A 16,932-nucleotide genomic window follows, 5' to 3' on the forward strand; every position below is an offset into this window, starting at 1 on the left:
ACACAGTGCAGTTTTGTTGTGGAGATTCATCTGAGGACAAGTTAGGATAAAAAGGAATGTACAATTTCATATGGAGGACCTGCGATAGCAAACAAATCGGTTAAATAATGGAATGAGTTATACAATATAGTTTGTTAGGTTTCGTTAGTGATTTTTTTTTTTTACTTTTCACTTAAACATCAAAAAACAAATGTTCACATTTCAATTTAAAATCATAGTATGAAATCAAACAATTCCGAACAAGCCATCACAGTGCAGAGGCTTGCGATGATCCTTTCATGCTCTGGTACATCCCACTGAGGACAGGGAACACAAGTTTAAAATAAATGCCCTTCCTCCTTTCTGTAAGTTAGAACAAGTTATTCAGTCATGCATTAAGACCTTCTCAACAGCCTTTATAGGTCATTCGGGAAAGTAATTTTTTTTCTTTTGTTCCCAGTGAACTGCTATATTGCTAGTGTCTCAAACTTTGCTCAGGTTTCTGACATCCCGTGTACAACCCATACCACAAACCAACCTTTGAGGTTTACTGATTTTTAAAAGAGCAATCAAATGGAGACAATGAGTTTTGGGCCAACATTAAAGGGATAAGGCTAATCCACTCGGGAGTCATTCCATCCGGCATCTGTGAGGATGCAACAGAGCTGGGGTCAGACACACGAATTGCTCGGGAAAAGCCAAGTATGAAATAAAGTTGGAATCAGCAGAAAGTACGCAGGGAAAAGGAAGTATTTCACAGCTTGGGAAACAGCTGCTCAGGACTGCTTCCAGCCTCTCAGAGGCAAAGTTAGGTGAGCTGGAAACGGGTTTTGCTGCAGCCCTATGTCTGGGCGAGCTGAGCTGAGCATTCAGCTTTTCCGGGCGCCGCAGCAGAAGCGCAGACACTGTCGGGATCCCGAGAGGAGACTTTGCCAGGAGAGCAGACAGGCCAGGGCTGTCCCCTGGGGACTGCAGAGACCGCCACTTCCCCTTCCTCCCCATCCCCCACCCCCGCAGTTGTCCTGACCCTGAGTGTAGGAAGCGCTCAGTTCAATTTTCTTTCTGCTTTCCACTTAGATTCAAATATCCACCACCTCCACCTTTCGCTCCCAGCCCTCTCGGCCATTCTTTGCAGAATCCCTGCCAGCAAATACTTCTATTTGCAGCGCCTGCATATTGTCCATTTAATGCACTGGGGGCACCTGCTGGCCGCGGCTCCCCCACCGAGGGCTGGCAATGCTCGTCTAGCGCCTTGGATCCCAGGTTCATGCTCCCATCTGTGCATCTTGGCCCCTACACATAGCAAAGAGAAGTGCGAAGCCTGCACCCCAGGATGCGCCTCCACCGGCAGGCACACTCCGCCTCTGGCAGTGCCCAAGGCTCCCCGCATCCCCAGTCACCATGCCCCTCGGGGCTCCTGCGCCGCCCGTGCCTGCTGAATAGCAGCCGAGGCCGCCGGGGCTCAGCGGCTTGTTGCCCGAAAAGCACCTACATGTTCGCATCTTTCGTCGGAGCCAGCCAGGGGAGCTTCAGCGCTTCCCTCCCTCCTGCACCCCCGCCCCTGGCTGCACAGCGCTGGGCATGCTCAGTACACATCCTGGAAGCCGACTCTCCCGGGGCCAGGATCAGCTTTCCGGGTTTTCGCGGCTGCCGAGGGGGCACGGAGGAGGGGAGGCTGGGACACAGTCAGCTCCTTGTTCTGCGCCCCCTCCCTGCGCCCTGGCTGCGGCCGCCCGCACCGCAAGATGCAGTCCAATCAGCGGCCAGAGGCGGGGCCTGAGCCGTCACACCCTCCCTCTGGGCTTATTGAGAGTTATATCAAGAAATTCAGTTCAGAGAGAGGAGAGAGAGGAGAGGGAGAAGGCGAGAGAGGGGTTGAGGAGAACGGAGAGAGGGAGAGCACGCGAGGCAGGAAGGCGCACGCGGAGTCTCCAAAGCACGAAAGAGAACCGATTGGGAATTTTTTCGGGCAGCTGTCGCCCGGGAGAGCAGCCAGAGAAATCGAGAAATCGCTGTGGCCCCAACTCTGAGGTTTCCTCGCAGAAGTTAAGAGACTTCAACAGTATTGACATCGGATGGAAAGGCAATGCGCTCAGTGCTGTGGAAAATACTCCCAAGCTGAAGAAGTACAACTGGATGTGGTGTGTGTGAGAGAGAGACCAGAAGAGCCCAGCTCCGGGTGGGTAACAGAGACGAAATGTGGAGAGAATGACTAACGACAAATCTGTGAATTTGTTCTTGGGAGTTGCTAATTTGCCAGCCCGCAGCAACACATTTTACCAGGAGGAAGCGTTTTTCTGCTTCTGATTTCTCCCCCAAACTGGTGCTACCAGATGCATGGCTTTCTATGTGTTGGAACGGAGCATTCCTAACTGCAGCATACCGGGAAAGGGGAAAGGTTGAACCACTAACGTAAGTGTAAAGTTTCGCATACACAATTGTGAATTCGGTGTCTAGCTGTGTCCTCAGTGTGGACAAGGGATGTTTGTAATTGGGCAGACGGTTGGGGCAGAGCTCACCTACCCGGCTGCATCTGCGTCCCTACCTGCATCACTCTGCCGGAACTAATCGCGGGCATCCGCTACTGTGCAGCCTGATGCAGATTAGAGCCTGGGAACTGACCAGTCGTACTCAAGTAGGTAGCTGCCTGGAGCCTTGTACCCTTTTAAATTGCAGTGAGAGGAGCAACCAGGCAGAAGCCTTTTGACGTGCATTATTGGGATGCAGTATTTATGTGTGGCAAATGTTACTAACATAACGAGACATCAGGGTTAAGAAACTGCAAATTTTTTTTTCTCTTTTATGCTCAGTAAAAGGAGAAATACAGATAGCATGGTGTTCCTCAGGGATGTTAGCTGCATTTCACTTACATCTCAGCACTCTCCCACCTCCAGTGTAAGGATTCCTATATGAATTTATGTTTTTAAAAGTTTGGATGTGCTTATGAATCCTAATGGGGATAATTTGGCAATATGGAGAAAGGAGAGCCAGCTCTGGGTAAGAAAGCTGAAGTCTTGGTATTGTGCGTTTAGGCAATGAGGCTATGTAGTGGCCGGTGAGTACTGCTTGTGATGCTGCAGCAGCATGTCCGGCTGCTGGTTTCCCAGTAAGATTGTGTTAGGAGGCACTTGGAGAACTGAGGGGAAGGAAAAAGATAGTCTTTTTAGAAAAAAAACAGGTGACTCAGTGTGGCACAGACGAAAACACATCACATTTGACATGTGACAAAGCAATTAGCAGGGACCATGGCTAATCACTTAGGGTTTTTCACTTGTCTCTTAAAAAAAAAAAAAAAAAAAAAGACAACTGACGGAGGAGGTGGTGGGTTAGAGGACAGGAGGTGGGTAAGACAGGGGGAGGGGAAGAGGAGAGCCTGAATGCATGTTTTGAATTAAACAGTAGCCTAAAAAACAGTGTGGGCAAATATAGGTAAAAATAGAAGCTGTCCTTATTTTCAAAGTAGCTAAATTCATTTTTCTCTGGACAAATGCAACAAGCAGAGACTATTCAATGTTTTATCCACAGAGTTAACTTGCAGACAGTGGCAGAGCAAACTGCCATGTTTACTAATATGCGGTGGAAAATGTGGTGTGGTGTTTTGTGACCGTGTGTTTTTATTTACTGAAGAATAATACTGTATATGCGATTGTGTTGACAGTGGCTGTCTCCAAATAAGAGATGAGATGTAATGCATCCTCCAGCCCATGCACACTTCCTCTTGCAATCCGTGCATCATTCCTCAGTGGAAACCTTTAAACCCTAAAATCCAGCAAAAGAAAATAAATACATTATCATGGACCTGAGGGATTTTTACCTGTTGGCTGCTCTGATTGCCTGTTTAAGGCTGGATTCCGCAATAGCTCAAGAACTTATTTACACTATTAGAGAGGAATTGCCTGAAAATGTGCCCATAGGAAACATACCAAAGGATCTGAACATTTCTCACATCAATGCTGCCACAGGGACTAGTGCCAGCCTTGTCTACAGACTGGTTTCTAAAGCTGGGGATGCCCCTTTGGTGAGAGTGTCCAGCAGCACTGGAGAAATTTTCACAACCTCCAATAGAATAGACAGAGAAAAACTCTGTGCTGGAGCTTCTTATGCGGAGGAGAATGAGTGTTTCTTTGAACTTGAGGTGGTGATCCTCCCCAATGACTTTTTCAGGCTGATCAAAATAAAAATAGTTGTCAAGGATACCAATGATAATGCCCCCATGTTTCCATCTCCTGTCATCAATATTTCCATTCCAGAAAACACTTTGATCAACAGCCGCTTTCCAATCCCTTCAGCCACAGATCCTGACACAGGCTTCAATGGTGTACAGCATTATGAATTGTTAAATGGGCAGAGTGTTTTTGGACTGGATATCGTGGAAACTCCGGAGGGAGAGAAGTGGCCGCAATTGATTGTTCAGCAAAACTTGGATAGAGAACAGAAAGATACCTATGTGATGAAAATCAAAGTAGAGGATGGAGGCACTCCACAGAAATCCAGCACGGCCATACTGCAGGTCACAGTAAGTGATGTAAATGACAACAGGCCAGTGTTTAAAGAGGGTCAAGTGGAGGTGCACATTCCAGAGAACGCTCCCGTAGGTACTTCTGTAATTCAGCTCCATGCCACTGATGCAGACATAGGCAGTAATGCTGAAATCCGGTATATTTTTGGTGCCCAGGTCGCCCCTGCAACCAAAAGACTCTTTGCTTTAAATAACACTACTGGGCTGATTACAGTTCAGAGGTCCTTGGATAGAGAGGAGACAGCCATTCACAAAGTGACAGTGCTGGCTAGTGATGGCAGCTCCACTCCTGCTCGAGCAACGGTTACCATCAATGTCACGGATGTAAATGATAACCCTCCTAACATAGACCTCAGGTACATTATAAGTCCCATCAATGGCACAGTGTATTTATCTGAGAAAGATCCCGTCAATACAAAGATTGCCCTAATTACCGTTTCAGATAAGGACACAGATGTGAATGGCAAAGTGATCTGTTTTATTGAGAGAGAGGTCCCATTCCATCTGAAGGCCGTGTACGACAACCAGTATTTGTTAGAGACCTCTTCTTTGTTGGACTATGAGGGCACCAAAGAATTCAGCTTTAAAATTGTTGCCTCTGATTCTGGGAAGCCCAGTTTAAATCAGACTGCCTTGGTAAGGGTTAAACTTGAAGATGAAAATGACAACCCACCAATTTTCAACCAGCCTGTAATTGAGCTGTCAGTTTCTGAAAACAACCGACGTGGGTTATACTTAACAACTATTAGTGCCACAGATGAAGACAGTGGGAAAAATGCAGACATTGTTTATCAGCTTGGACCGAATGCCTCCTTCTTTGATCTGGACCGAAAGACAGGAGTTTTGACAGCCTCAAGAGTCTTTGACAGAGAGGAACAAGAACGTTTCATTTTTACAGTAACTGCCAGGGACAATGGGACCCCTCCCCTCCAGAGCCAAGCGGCTGTGATAGTTACTGTTCTGGATGAGAATGACAATAGCCCCAAGTTTACTCATAATCACTTTCAGTTTTTTGTGTCTGAGAATCTGCCAAAGTATAGTACTGTGGGGGTAATCACAGTGACAGATGCCGATGCTGGCGAGAATAAAGCTGTGACTCTTTCCATTCTGAATGACAATGATAATTTTGTGTTGGATCCCTATTCTGGAGTCATAAAGTCCAACGTCTCCTTTGACAGAGAGCAACAGAGTTCCTACACTTTTGACGTCAAAGCCACTGATGGTGGACAGCCACCTCGATCCTCCACTGCAAAAGTAACCATCAATGTCATGGATGTCAATGATAACAGCCCCGTGGTCATTTCTCCACCATCCAACACTTCCTTTAAGTTGGTGCCCCTCTCGGCCATTCCTGGCTCTGTGGTAGCAGAAGTTTTCGCAGTGGATATTGACACTGGAATGAATGCTGAACTTAAGTACACGATAGTGAGTGGGAACAACAAAGGCTTATTTCGCATTGATCCAGTCACAGGTAACATTACTCTGGAAGAAAAACCAGCACCTACTGATGTGGGCTTGCACCGCTTGGTGGTTAACATAAGTGACCTGGGGTACCCAAAATCCTTGCACACACTCGTGCTTGTGTTTCTCTATGTGAATGACACGGCTGGAAATGCCTCCTACATCTACGACTTGATCCGCAGGACTATGGAGACGCCCTTGGACAGGAACATAGGGGATAGTAGCCAGCCCTACCAAAATGAGGACTATCTCACCATCATGATTGCCATTGTCGCAGGTGCCATGGTGGTCATCGTTGTGATTTTTGTCACCGTTCTGGTGCGCTGTCGCCATGCCTCCAGGTTCAAAGCTGCTCAGAGGAGCAAGCAAGGTGCCGAATGGATGTCCCCAAACCAGGAGAACAAACAAAATAAGAAAAAGAAAAGGAAGAAAAGAAAGTCTCCCAAGAGCTCACTTTTGAACTTTGTGACTATCGAAGAGTCCAAGCCCGATGACACAGTTCATGAACCTATCAATGGGACGATAAGCCTGCCTGCTGAGCTGGAGGAGCAAGGTATGGGAAGATTTGACTGGGGCCCGGCACCGCCAACCACCTTCAAGCCCAACAGCCCTGACCTGGCCAAGCACTACAAATCTGCCTCTCCGCAGCCTGCTTTTCATCTCAAACCAGACACTCCAGTTTCCGTGAAAAAGCACCACGTGATTCAGGAACTCCCTTTGGACAACACCTTTGTCGGGGGTTGTGACACCCTCTCCAAACGCTCTTCCACTAGTTCAGATCACTTCAGTGCCTCAGAGTGCAGTTCCCAAGGAGGCTTCAAGACAAAGGGCCCCTTACACACCAGACAGGTAAACGAGCACTTTTACTGGTCTATAAGTACTGCATACAAGTGCCCAGTCAACCAGTATTAATGTGCCAGTGTGTTTATTGTTTGGTTCTAACTTTAGCATAGTTATAAAGAGGGAAAAAAAAACTTGACCCCTTTTCTATTCCTCTGGGGCTCAGTCAAGAATTTTTAGAACAGCTTTGAAATTTCTGAGTTCTGAGAATTATTTAACCTCCCAGTTTCCTTCAAATGGCAAAAGATGAAAAGAGGAAATTATTCCAAAATGTCCCAAGATAATGTTTGCTGAAGAAGAAAACCTGTCCTGATATGCCAAATTCTGCTCCTGGGGTTTCCAAATTGACTGCTTCAAGATTTTCATGTTACCTTTTGATCTAAAAAGTCACCTTCAAATCTCAAGTTTCAAGTGACGTTTGAAGGTCTGACGGCAATTACGTTGGAGCTGTGGTTGCTAAAGGGGTTAATTTTTTTTTAGTCTCTGAAAGAGATAGTAGAATACTAAATGTACATCAGCTGTGAAGCACATGATTGTTGATAGATTGCAACTAAGCCATATAGGAAGTCTTCTTTTGATTTCAAATTATTTTATTGTAATATAGTAAATCGGGTGTTTAATGGAAAGATTTTCAGTGTTGACAATGGCCAAGTACTCTTCCGAAAAAAAAAAAAAAAAGGAATGCTTTCTCCTTGGTATAACTGATTTATAGAGAAAAGAAAGAATCCATTGTAAATATTCTCTCATTTTAGTAATGCATAAGTGATCTGTCATAACTCATTTTAAACTGTGAAATATGCCATATGAAGAGGGATTAAGAGGCCGAGAAACTCATATTTCAACCAAATCCAGAATTAGTTTTTCTTAGGTCTAATAATTCCTTGTTAATAAAGATTTAAATTCAGCGCTGTCTAATTTATTTCACTGGTGCTTGTCTGTTGCCACCAAATTTGAATGTCGATAATAGCCTGTAGATGGCACTAGGGTATCATGTGGCTTCTGCTGGCCCAGTGCCAATCCCGCAGTAGCAAGGCAGTGGGGGGAGGGAAGGATCAAGCTGGTAGTACAGCCAAAGATACCTTTTATTTAATGATAGTTGCTCTGGAGCAACTAGCATTTAAGTTCATTTGCTTGCTCTTTTGTGATTAGCTCTCACCACACCAACTTTCTAGGATTTCATAATCCAAGTTCTATCTTTTGTTGGTCTGGAGTCCACCTCTGATGGTGACCCATGTCCAGTTATTAAAATAGCAAACATGTAGATTTCAGAAAATAAGCAAAATTCGTTTCCAGAAGGCTTCATCGTGATTGATTAGTCCTCGAAGAATCAAGAGTTTTCTTTTTCTGGAAGTGAGGTGGAGTAGAGTGTTTTATTGAAACTCTGTTTCCCCTGTACTCTGCACTATTTACTGTGCTGGAATGACCTTACAGCTTCATGGTTCTATTTACAAAAATAATTTTAAAAATGAGTCACACAGACATTCCCAATATATTAAGTATAATGCCTATGATTTTACAATTAAAATCTCCATTTCAAGTATTAAATATCTCCAGCATTTTAAAAGTACATATGGTTTTAGCTTAAATACATAGATAAGAGGACATAAATAAATCAGTGTAGAAGTTCTAGGGGAGACTGAAATTTTCAGAGATAAGTTGAGGCTGGAACTACTGACATTTTTATTTTTATCTACAGTTGAAAAGAGGATGATGTTTTAACATTTGGAAATTTTCCAGTCAGTAAACATTTGTAAAAGTTATTAAATAGCTAATTATGAGAAGAAAAAAATGATTGATAAACTAAAGGGGTTTAATTAAGAAGTTATTAATGTAATTTACTTTTACCGTGAAAGTTGTTCACAATATGCCTATTTTGTGATTTGCATAGTATCTGGAAGAAAGTATGATTTGTAACTTTTTGCACAAAGCTTGAAATTTCTTTTGCAAAGAAATGTACTGATAGACTTTTTCACATCACATTTCTTTTTATATAAGTGTAATGGCTGTTAACCTTGATGTATAGACACTTTTTCTGACTTCTACCCAATAGTTGAACCTCAAGATAGTGCAGTGACATAAATGTTAAATACATTTCAGTAAAGTATGGATAAGACCTTTTATTGAGGCTTAGACATAAAAATGTTGTTTGTATTATCTAATCTTTCAAATAGGGTGCTGAGTAATTCTCTAACTGGAGCTAAAGTGTATTTTAGACATTCTGTGTGACCACCTGTCACTTTTCAGTTCTCTTGTAGCCATTCTGATGCCCAACAGTGCTTATAACTCACTATTATGATAAAGAGCCATTGCTATGGCTTTGCTTACACCTGTTAAAAGTTTTCATGCAGAAAAAGCAAGTTAGTGGTGTTGGAGAATAGGAACATTCAAAATAATTTGAGAGGCAATGGTGCTACACAGAGCAGTGTGTACAGTTTTAGGAAAAAGCTTATTTTATGTGAATGAGGGACATAAATTATATACTACCCTTAAAGTTTTGTTTTCAGTGAATTATTGTTATTTGAACATATTCTGGTTAAGTTGAAAAACTTCTTAACTCCTTTACTTCAGCTAGTGGCTTTCCTATAAGAATGTGCTCTGAATGCTACATAATTTTGAAAAAAAAATAGCATTTACTTCTAAAAAGTTTTCTAAGGATTTTACCTTGTGAAGATTGGCAGTTGGATGGACTCAATTGCCACTAGCAGCAACAATGTTGTTCTTTATTGTGCTTATTGATATGTGGCTACAATGAAAGATTCTTGAGCAAAATTTTACCAAAGTTAAATATCAGTAATTTGTACTATCTGTACAATGAAGACATGATGTCTGACTTTTACACCGTAGGTTTGCTGGTGGTACATCTATTCCTGTTTTTGCTTGACTCTCCCTGTTCTTCCCCCTTGCTGTTTTTCCTTTGTATTAAAACAATTATAATCATATTGTCATTCAATCTGTCTTAGTCAACTTTCATTTTTCTTGAATACAATAAAATTTCCACATATTATTTTTGCATATTTTTGGAAGCACCCTTGGCATTCAAAGTTTAAGAATTTATATTATTTTTTAGCAAAAGATAGTGTGCTGCTATTCCTTAATTTAAGAAGCCAAGTTCATTGCTATAAGGTTAAGAGGATGGTAACATTATTCCATTAGGACCTTAAATGATAAAGTTATGGGTGTATTTGCCTAAAAAGAAAACTGTATTAATGATGTCTGTTTTTGAAATGTACATTTTCAAACTTAGGATATTTCAGTATCACCTGGATCATTTCTTAAAACACAGATTTTGCAGTTCCACCCCAAGTGTTCTCTGAGAGCCAAGGAGGCAGGCCTGGAAATTTACATTGCTAGCAAGTTCCTAGACTATGTTGATAGTTCACAGACCCCACTTTGAGAATCATGGCCTTAGCATATTGGAGCAAGTCAAGAGAACTCCTTTCCCTTTCATGTGATCATATCCAAAAGACCTAGTTTTTGTACAGTCTGACTCCAGCCCATTTATTGACAGCCATTTTATTGTAGCTGGAGGCTTTTACAGTAAGCTGTTTATTGCTGTTTCCCAAACCAGTTGACAGCATTTGGGGAATTAATTTTCGTGGCCCCAGTGTGTTTTTTTTTTTTTTTCCTGGAGGTTAGAGTATGGGTATAATAAAGTTGTTAATGTTAAAAAAAAGTAACCTTTTTACGTTTGACAACTTCTTCAAATGATAAAACAGTCTGTGAGAGATGCACTCAAGTTTGGTCTAGGATAAACCATTCATTTTTAATTTTAGAAATGAAACATTAATTTTAGAGCTTAAACACCCTGACTTCATAATCTAGAGTATTTGTGCATGTATCCATTTTTATATATATTGAAGAATTTATTGAAAGTGTATGCATGCTGTACTCATGTATATACTTGTACTTTTATAGTGTAAAGGGACTTATTTCTATTCTAAAACATTTAGATTCCACATTACATTTATTTTTAACTTAATTTCCTAATAGTTTAAATTTACAAAACAAAAACTGTAAAGTACTACAAAGAGTTCCTGTGTACCCCATACCCAGCTCCCTAATTGTTAACATCTTATGATAGTATATTTGGGGCAATCTATAAACCACATCCAGCTTTTCCTATCATTAGTTTCTCATATTAGTATGTTTGTCATGATTATTTTTATGTCTGAGTATTCCTGTGCAACCACTGAAGTGCTATAATGTCATGTAAAATGTACAGGACAGAACACTGATATTTAGAAATTTCAGAAAGAAAAATGCAATTAAAAGTAAAGGAAGCAAATGTTAACTAATGGGAGGCTAGCAAAAACTTTAAAATATTTTCAACTACTACGTTTTTAGAGTAGACAGATAGTTGAACATGGGTGGCAAATGTTGAAAAGATGCTCTCTGAAAAGCAAATTATTTAAAAATATTGCTGTGATTTTTGTTTCCACTCCTTTTCTTTGGCTAAATTCCATGTGGTTTAAAGTCAGTTGTCAACCCAAGACCCCTTGGATATTGATTCCTGTGTCTGAAATTAGGATGGGACATCCATTCAAACTGGTTTTCCTTCCTCTTCAGTTTGTGAAGCAAATATTTAATTTGTTTTTCACCTTTATTCTCCTAAATTGCATAATTCAAGACACAGTTTGACACTGATTGTTTATCATCTCAAGGAGAATAGAAATGAAAAGTTGACACTGCATAAACAGATATGTCTGCTAATTCCTGAATATTTTTAACAAGAGAAAAATTTCTGTAGTTAGAATATTTTATCATCTTGTTTTCTAAATTTGTTGCAGTTTTACTTCTAGAAATAATGTACATTCATGTCCCTTTTAGACTGAGATGACACAACACAACCTCATGGTGTGACAGAACAGTAATTAGCATTATTAAAATTACCTTGCAAAATTTGTACTTGTAATAACATGTTGAGTTCTTATGGTATAGGTGTATTTTTATTACTTAAATAATTTCCACTATCATTTACCTATTCATAGTAGCAAAGATATTAAATTCAATATGTGAAATAGTAAAAGAGAGATGTAGATTTAGTATAAAACCTCAAAACTGAAATCAGATTTTTAATCAAATTGGTTTACAGTGAATCTTGGGTTCAGTTGACATACTGATAGAGCTAAGATATCTATAAATTATACTCAAATTATTAGCTATAGCATCTGAATACATTATTCAAATTTTGAAGCACTGATGTGTGAAAATGACACTTTAGAATCATATGGTCTTGTAAATTCTGCTTCTACTATTATTTAGATAATTTCTAACTTTTTTCTTTGGCTGGGGGAATTCAGAAATTCACCAAATGCTGAAAGCTATGGTGACTGTGCTGGCTCAGCTGTGCTAGTCTGGGTGTTTACAGAAGTTCTGGAGCCAAGTGAAATCTCTGTATTGCTTTTTTTTTTTTTTTTAATTCTCAGTTTGACTTTGCTTAAGGTGAATGATTAGCTTGTGTATAGTTAAAAATGAAACTGTGAATGTAGTGGATTGTTTATCACCTTCTCTTAAAATCTTGAGTAGTGTTTCTCTGAATATTCTGGTATTCTCTTGAGGAGAATTCTTTATTAACATATTATAAATTAATCTCATGTTAATATTAGCAAATCAGAAAATAAATTATTTAATGGCAGTTTTTAAAATTTGGCTTTCTTGATACTCAATGTTTTATGTTTTCCATGATTTATTACAATTTAGGACCTAAAACATAATCTGATTGATGAAAGGGTGTGTGTTAGTGAGAATTTGGAAAATAGTAAGAAAGAAGCTTACTTCTAAAGTTTCATAAAGGCATAGAGATCAGATTTTCCAATAAGGATTATTGCCAATGTCTTATGGCTTTTTAATGTCAGCAACTCCAAATCTGCATCATAGCACAGCAATAAATACAAATGTAGAAATATCATCTCTCATGTATATAAGGATTATACTCTGATATTTGATTCCATTGGTTGTTATTTCAGAAAACTGTTAAGTCTGTCAAACATTTCATTTGGAAAGGAACACATGCTTTTTGCCTTTGTTTGATGAAATCGTATTGGGCTGTCTGTCATCAGAAACATAGAACAAGAAAGATATATTGCTGTAACTGACATTTTGCTTTTGATTTATACTCTCTCCTCCCTAAGCCAAGATTCATTAAAATTTGAAATTCCTAAATAAGTTAAACAAATGTCTTTCCTTAAGAGTAAAGAATGATGATAAAACAACCCACATTTAATCTCTTTCACTGATATTTTGTCCTATAGGCATTTTGTCGCCTGTAAGCAAAAATAGTCACAGAATCCTTAGAATTTTCAAAGCTACAACATAGAACTTTAAGGAATTTAGAACTGGAACTCATCCACTAAGGAACTACTTTTACATATTTATCTATTATTTAAATGGCATGTGGAAATATGTTCCATTGATCTTTAACAGTGTGATTGATTATAGTGCCATATGCACATATCACACCTGTACAGGTAAATCGTGAAGATATAAACACTGTTAAGATCTTTGAGACATATTTTATCATTTCATTCCAGATATTTTGTGCTTATTCCAGAATTTGTTGAGAAAATATATGAAATTTTCTGTTTTTGAAATTATCTTTTAATAGCTTTACCACTTATTTGGGATAAAGATTTTTAATTATATGGGCTGCAGGTCAGAACGGAAATATAGTCAGTTTTATTGTGTTTGTAAATATCTTTCATTTTAGCGTTCTTACACAATTTGTCTCTATATTCTAGTATTACACTGCTTTGTTAATATCCAGTCTCCAGGCCTCTTTCAGTCTGTTAGCAGTTGATTAAGAAACACTCTAATCCCTTTCAGGATATTGAGGAACTAATGGATTGCAGAGTATTTGGGTCTTTAAGCTTCCATTGTAAATGGTATGAAGAATTGTCATTGAGCTGATATTTGCATATATCTCTCCCAGTGCTAGTTACTTTGCCTTCTTTTTTGTCCTCCTAATCTTCAGCTTTCATTCTGAGAATATTTATTTTACTCGGAAATAAGCATGCCAGTGATAGAAATTTGGGATTCACCTCCAAATGAATGCCATCACAGACAGGGAAGCTCTGGCACATTTTGCATAGATCTGTATGAACACAGTGAACCCTTCATAAGCTCTTAGATTGCAGGAAATCAGTGCTGAAAATTAAGTGGGGTTTTAAAGATTTGCAAAGTAGAGAGCTTTGTATAATGCTGGTATCGCAGGTGCCTATTAAATATGAAGTAAAGGCTTTGTAATACAACTAGCTAACACATTTCCCTCCACATTAGAGTGATTTATAGCCTAGGGAATTAGTCTTGCCTAGTTTTCCAAATGCAGAAACATTAGCTGTGTCTAAAAGAATACAAATATCAAATAGAGGAGAATGGGAAGATTTGCTCTTTGATAAGCCTAATTATTCATGATAATTAGACGATGCAGGTCTGCTTGTACTTATCTGAGATACCACTAATGCCCATGTTCCGTCCTTCACCTCTCTTGAGAAGAAATTCAGTACGTGTGAACTCTGCTCTGAACGTAAATCAGATGAAAGCCCTAGGTATCTGTAAGACTATATAGCATTACCATAACGAAGAGTGCTAGATACCAACTGAGTACTTTCATCTTCTTAGGAATTGCTGTTGAATCATTTTTCAAGTCATATTTTTCACACTCAGCCTTGCTTCATTTTTAAATGTTGTGGATTTGTAGCATAGCATTTCATTCTAGACATACATGAGTCTCAATATTTTTTACTTTCATGCCTGGGTTCAGTGAAATGCCTTGCAATTCTTTAATGCTTAATGTTTTTGACTGGCCCAGTTAGCTATAAATTGATGGAAATAGCCATGCATATTTTGAAATGAGTTTACAAATCCTATATTTTTGTCTACCAGAAAAAAGTATATAACCCGTGTGTAGCCCACAGTAGGCATGGTGGCTGATTGAGAATCATTCTAGATGATTGATTTTGAAAATAAAACAGTTTTTGTGCAAGACAATAGCAACCACAATTTGGAGAATGAGATTTTTTTGCATTAAACAAATCTCAATAAAGAGAAAAATGGAAACAGGGATTTATGAAACGAAGCTGTATCTTTTATAAGAAGAAAATGTCTTCTGCTGACAGTAGTTCTTTAGTAGATCTTTTCTTGGGAAAAAACACTGGAGCTTTTTTGGATTCGAAGGATACCACCAATCTGTGGCTCTGTGTGACAGCAGCTGCATGCTGAGGGCTTTCAAATACACAGCTACATAGGATTCTGCAGGAAACTTTTTGAAGAAGGTGCAAGTGACAAATGGAGACAAAATGAAGTGAGTTCTGAGTTGTGAGTGGATGCCCTCCTGTGTCATATCTTCATGTCATTGAACCGATTTTCACATTGGAAGTCTAGAATCACAATAGCCTTTCCTCTCTGTCAGCTGTGAACACACCTGGACTGGCAACTCTGCTCCTTTTCTTAGTAGGCCGAGAATATTCATTTCAGTTGTTTAGCATGCATCTAGTTTTTAGCTTCTTGATAGCTTTTAATGTAATATCAACTTATTTTGACATGTCTCCCACCCTCCCAACTATATACAATATATGTAATCCCAAACATATAATATATATTTGATTAAGACATCTACATACCGTTAAGTAAAACCCAGAGTGTATCCTTTCTCGATCGCTATATTCTGAATTACAGTTTCAGATAGGGTGTTTTTCCTTTGCTAGTTTTAAAACATTTTTTTTGATGCATTTTTTCAAAATTAAGGAATAGTATTAGCTTTTAGCTAAATATGGTATTTCAATGCATTCTCAACCCATATTTCCAACAGGGATGACAATTTATATATATATATATATATATAATATATATACACATACATAAAATTGAAAGAATTTATATATAATTGTCACGATTTTTGCCTCAAAACTGAAATAAGTATCAAAATTAACTATAGCATAATAAAGTAGGCAGAATCTTTAGGATATTTCAGTGTGTCATGAACTCATTTTCATTCTTGTTCTTGACAGCAAGATCTTCTGCCAAGCTGTGGCAGCAAAATATGTTGAATTCATTGATTGATTTTTAAACATGGTAATAATTAAGCAAAAGCATTTTGACATCCGAAGTCTCAATTTTAGACAATTAAATTCTGCTTTAGCTAAGGGTTATTGACTTTTGGATGATACTAGGAGCAACACTCCTCAGGGTTTAAACTATTCCTGCAGGACCATCTGTTATTGGCAGGGCTGTGCCTCCTTCCCCAGCTGATACACTGCAACCCCAAGCAAATATTCAGGATTATTCAAAAACATGATGGTTCTGATGATCTATCCATCTCAAATGGCAAATCAATTAAACCAAATACTAGTATATGCTTACTTAAAGCATAATAATCAAGAAGAATGTAAGAAAGTCCTTCAAAGGAGAGATTGTGTCTGTCTTTTGCATTTCTAAAACTGAACCAAGTAGAGAGTATAACATGAGAGGTTGATACTGTAAATGTACTTTATATTTGTATACTAGTTCTGTTGATTTAATCTCTAAGATAACTGTGAAAGAAGACATTATCATTCTTCTTAAATGCTCCTCTATCACTTAGTGATATATGTGGTTTAAATTTTCTTGTCTGCCAATGAAACCATGATTTTTTTTTTATATTAGGATATGTTGAGTAAGTGTACAGTGAGCTATATAAACAGGATCAGATTCCTTCTCTTCCAAACTCCCTCATGCCAAATTTTATTTAAACTCTGGATACTTAGATTATTGAGTAGTTACCTCTAAACATAATGAACAGTATATTTACTTTATTATATACTTGATAGTGACACATGTTTTAGGAAAAACACCACATTAAATAGACTTTTAATAGACTTTTGAGGCACTAAGACAGTACCCTAGAATCAAATATAAATTCTACAAAAAGAAACAAAATAGTAATTGAATAGGATTCATGCAATATCTAGCTACTATATTAATTTTTGATAAATTTAGTGTCTAATAGAACTCAGAGTAGTTTCACACTTTCATCACTTGAATGAACAATAGATTATTTGGCCTATTTTTTTCACTGAAGAAAAATGAAGACTGAGAAATAGTTTTGCATTTGAAGAAAAATGCCTTAATGAAGTACCACATAAAAACCATGTGAGATG

The 16,932-nt window shown here is 38.8% G+C and overlaps 1 protein-coding gene across 10 annotated transcripts in view; it reads left to right on the forward strand.

Moving 5' to 3' along the window:
- The first annotated feature begins 1,611 nt into the window (after positions 1-1,611).
- The window catches only part of PCDH9 (protocadherin 9), a 980,195-nt gene continuing 964,874 nt past the window's right edge, over positions 1,612-16,932 (forward strand). For 9 of the 10 annotated variants that reach the window (XM_002712982.6, XM_008260042.5, XM_051850628.3 and 6 more), the window contains exons 1-2: positions 1,612-2,391; positions 3,638-6,808. In XM_002712982.6, the coding sequence (XP_002713028.1) occupies positions 3,773-6,808 (3,036 nt within the window). In that variant the 5' untranslated portion in view covers positions 1,612-2,391; positions 3,638-3,772. The remainder of the gene's footprint in view (positions 2,392-3,637; positions 6,809-16,932) is intronic. The other variant, XM_051850627.3, reaches the window with a different exon arrangement.

The sequence above is a fragment of the Oryctolagus cuniculus genome, chromosome 9 (genome assembly GCF_051225735.1).
Source record: "Oryctolagus cuniculus isolate XC-2025 breed Fujian yellow rabbit chromosome 9, ASM5122573v1, whole genome shotgun sequence".
NCBI classification, from domain to species: Eukaryota; Metazoa; Chordata; class Mammalia; order Lagomorpha; family Leporidae; genus Oryctolagus; species Oryctolagus cuniculus.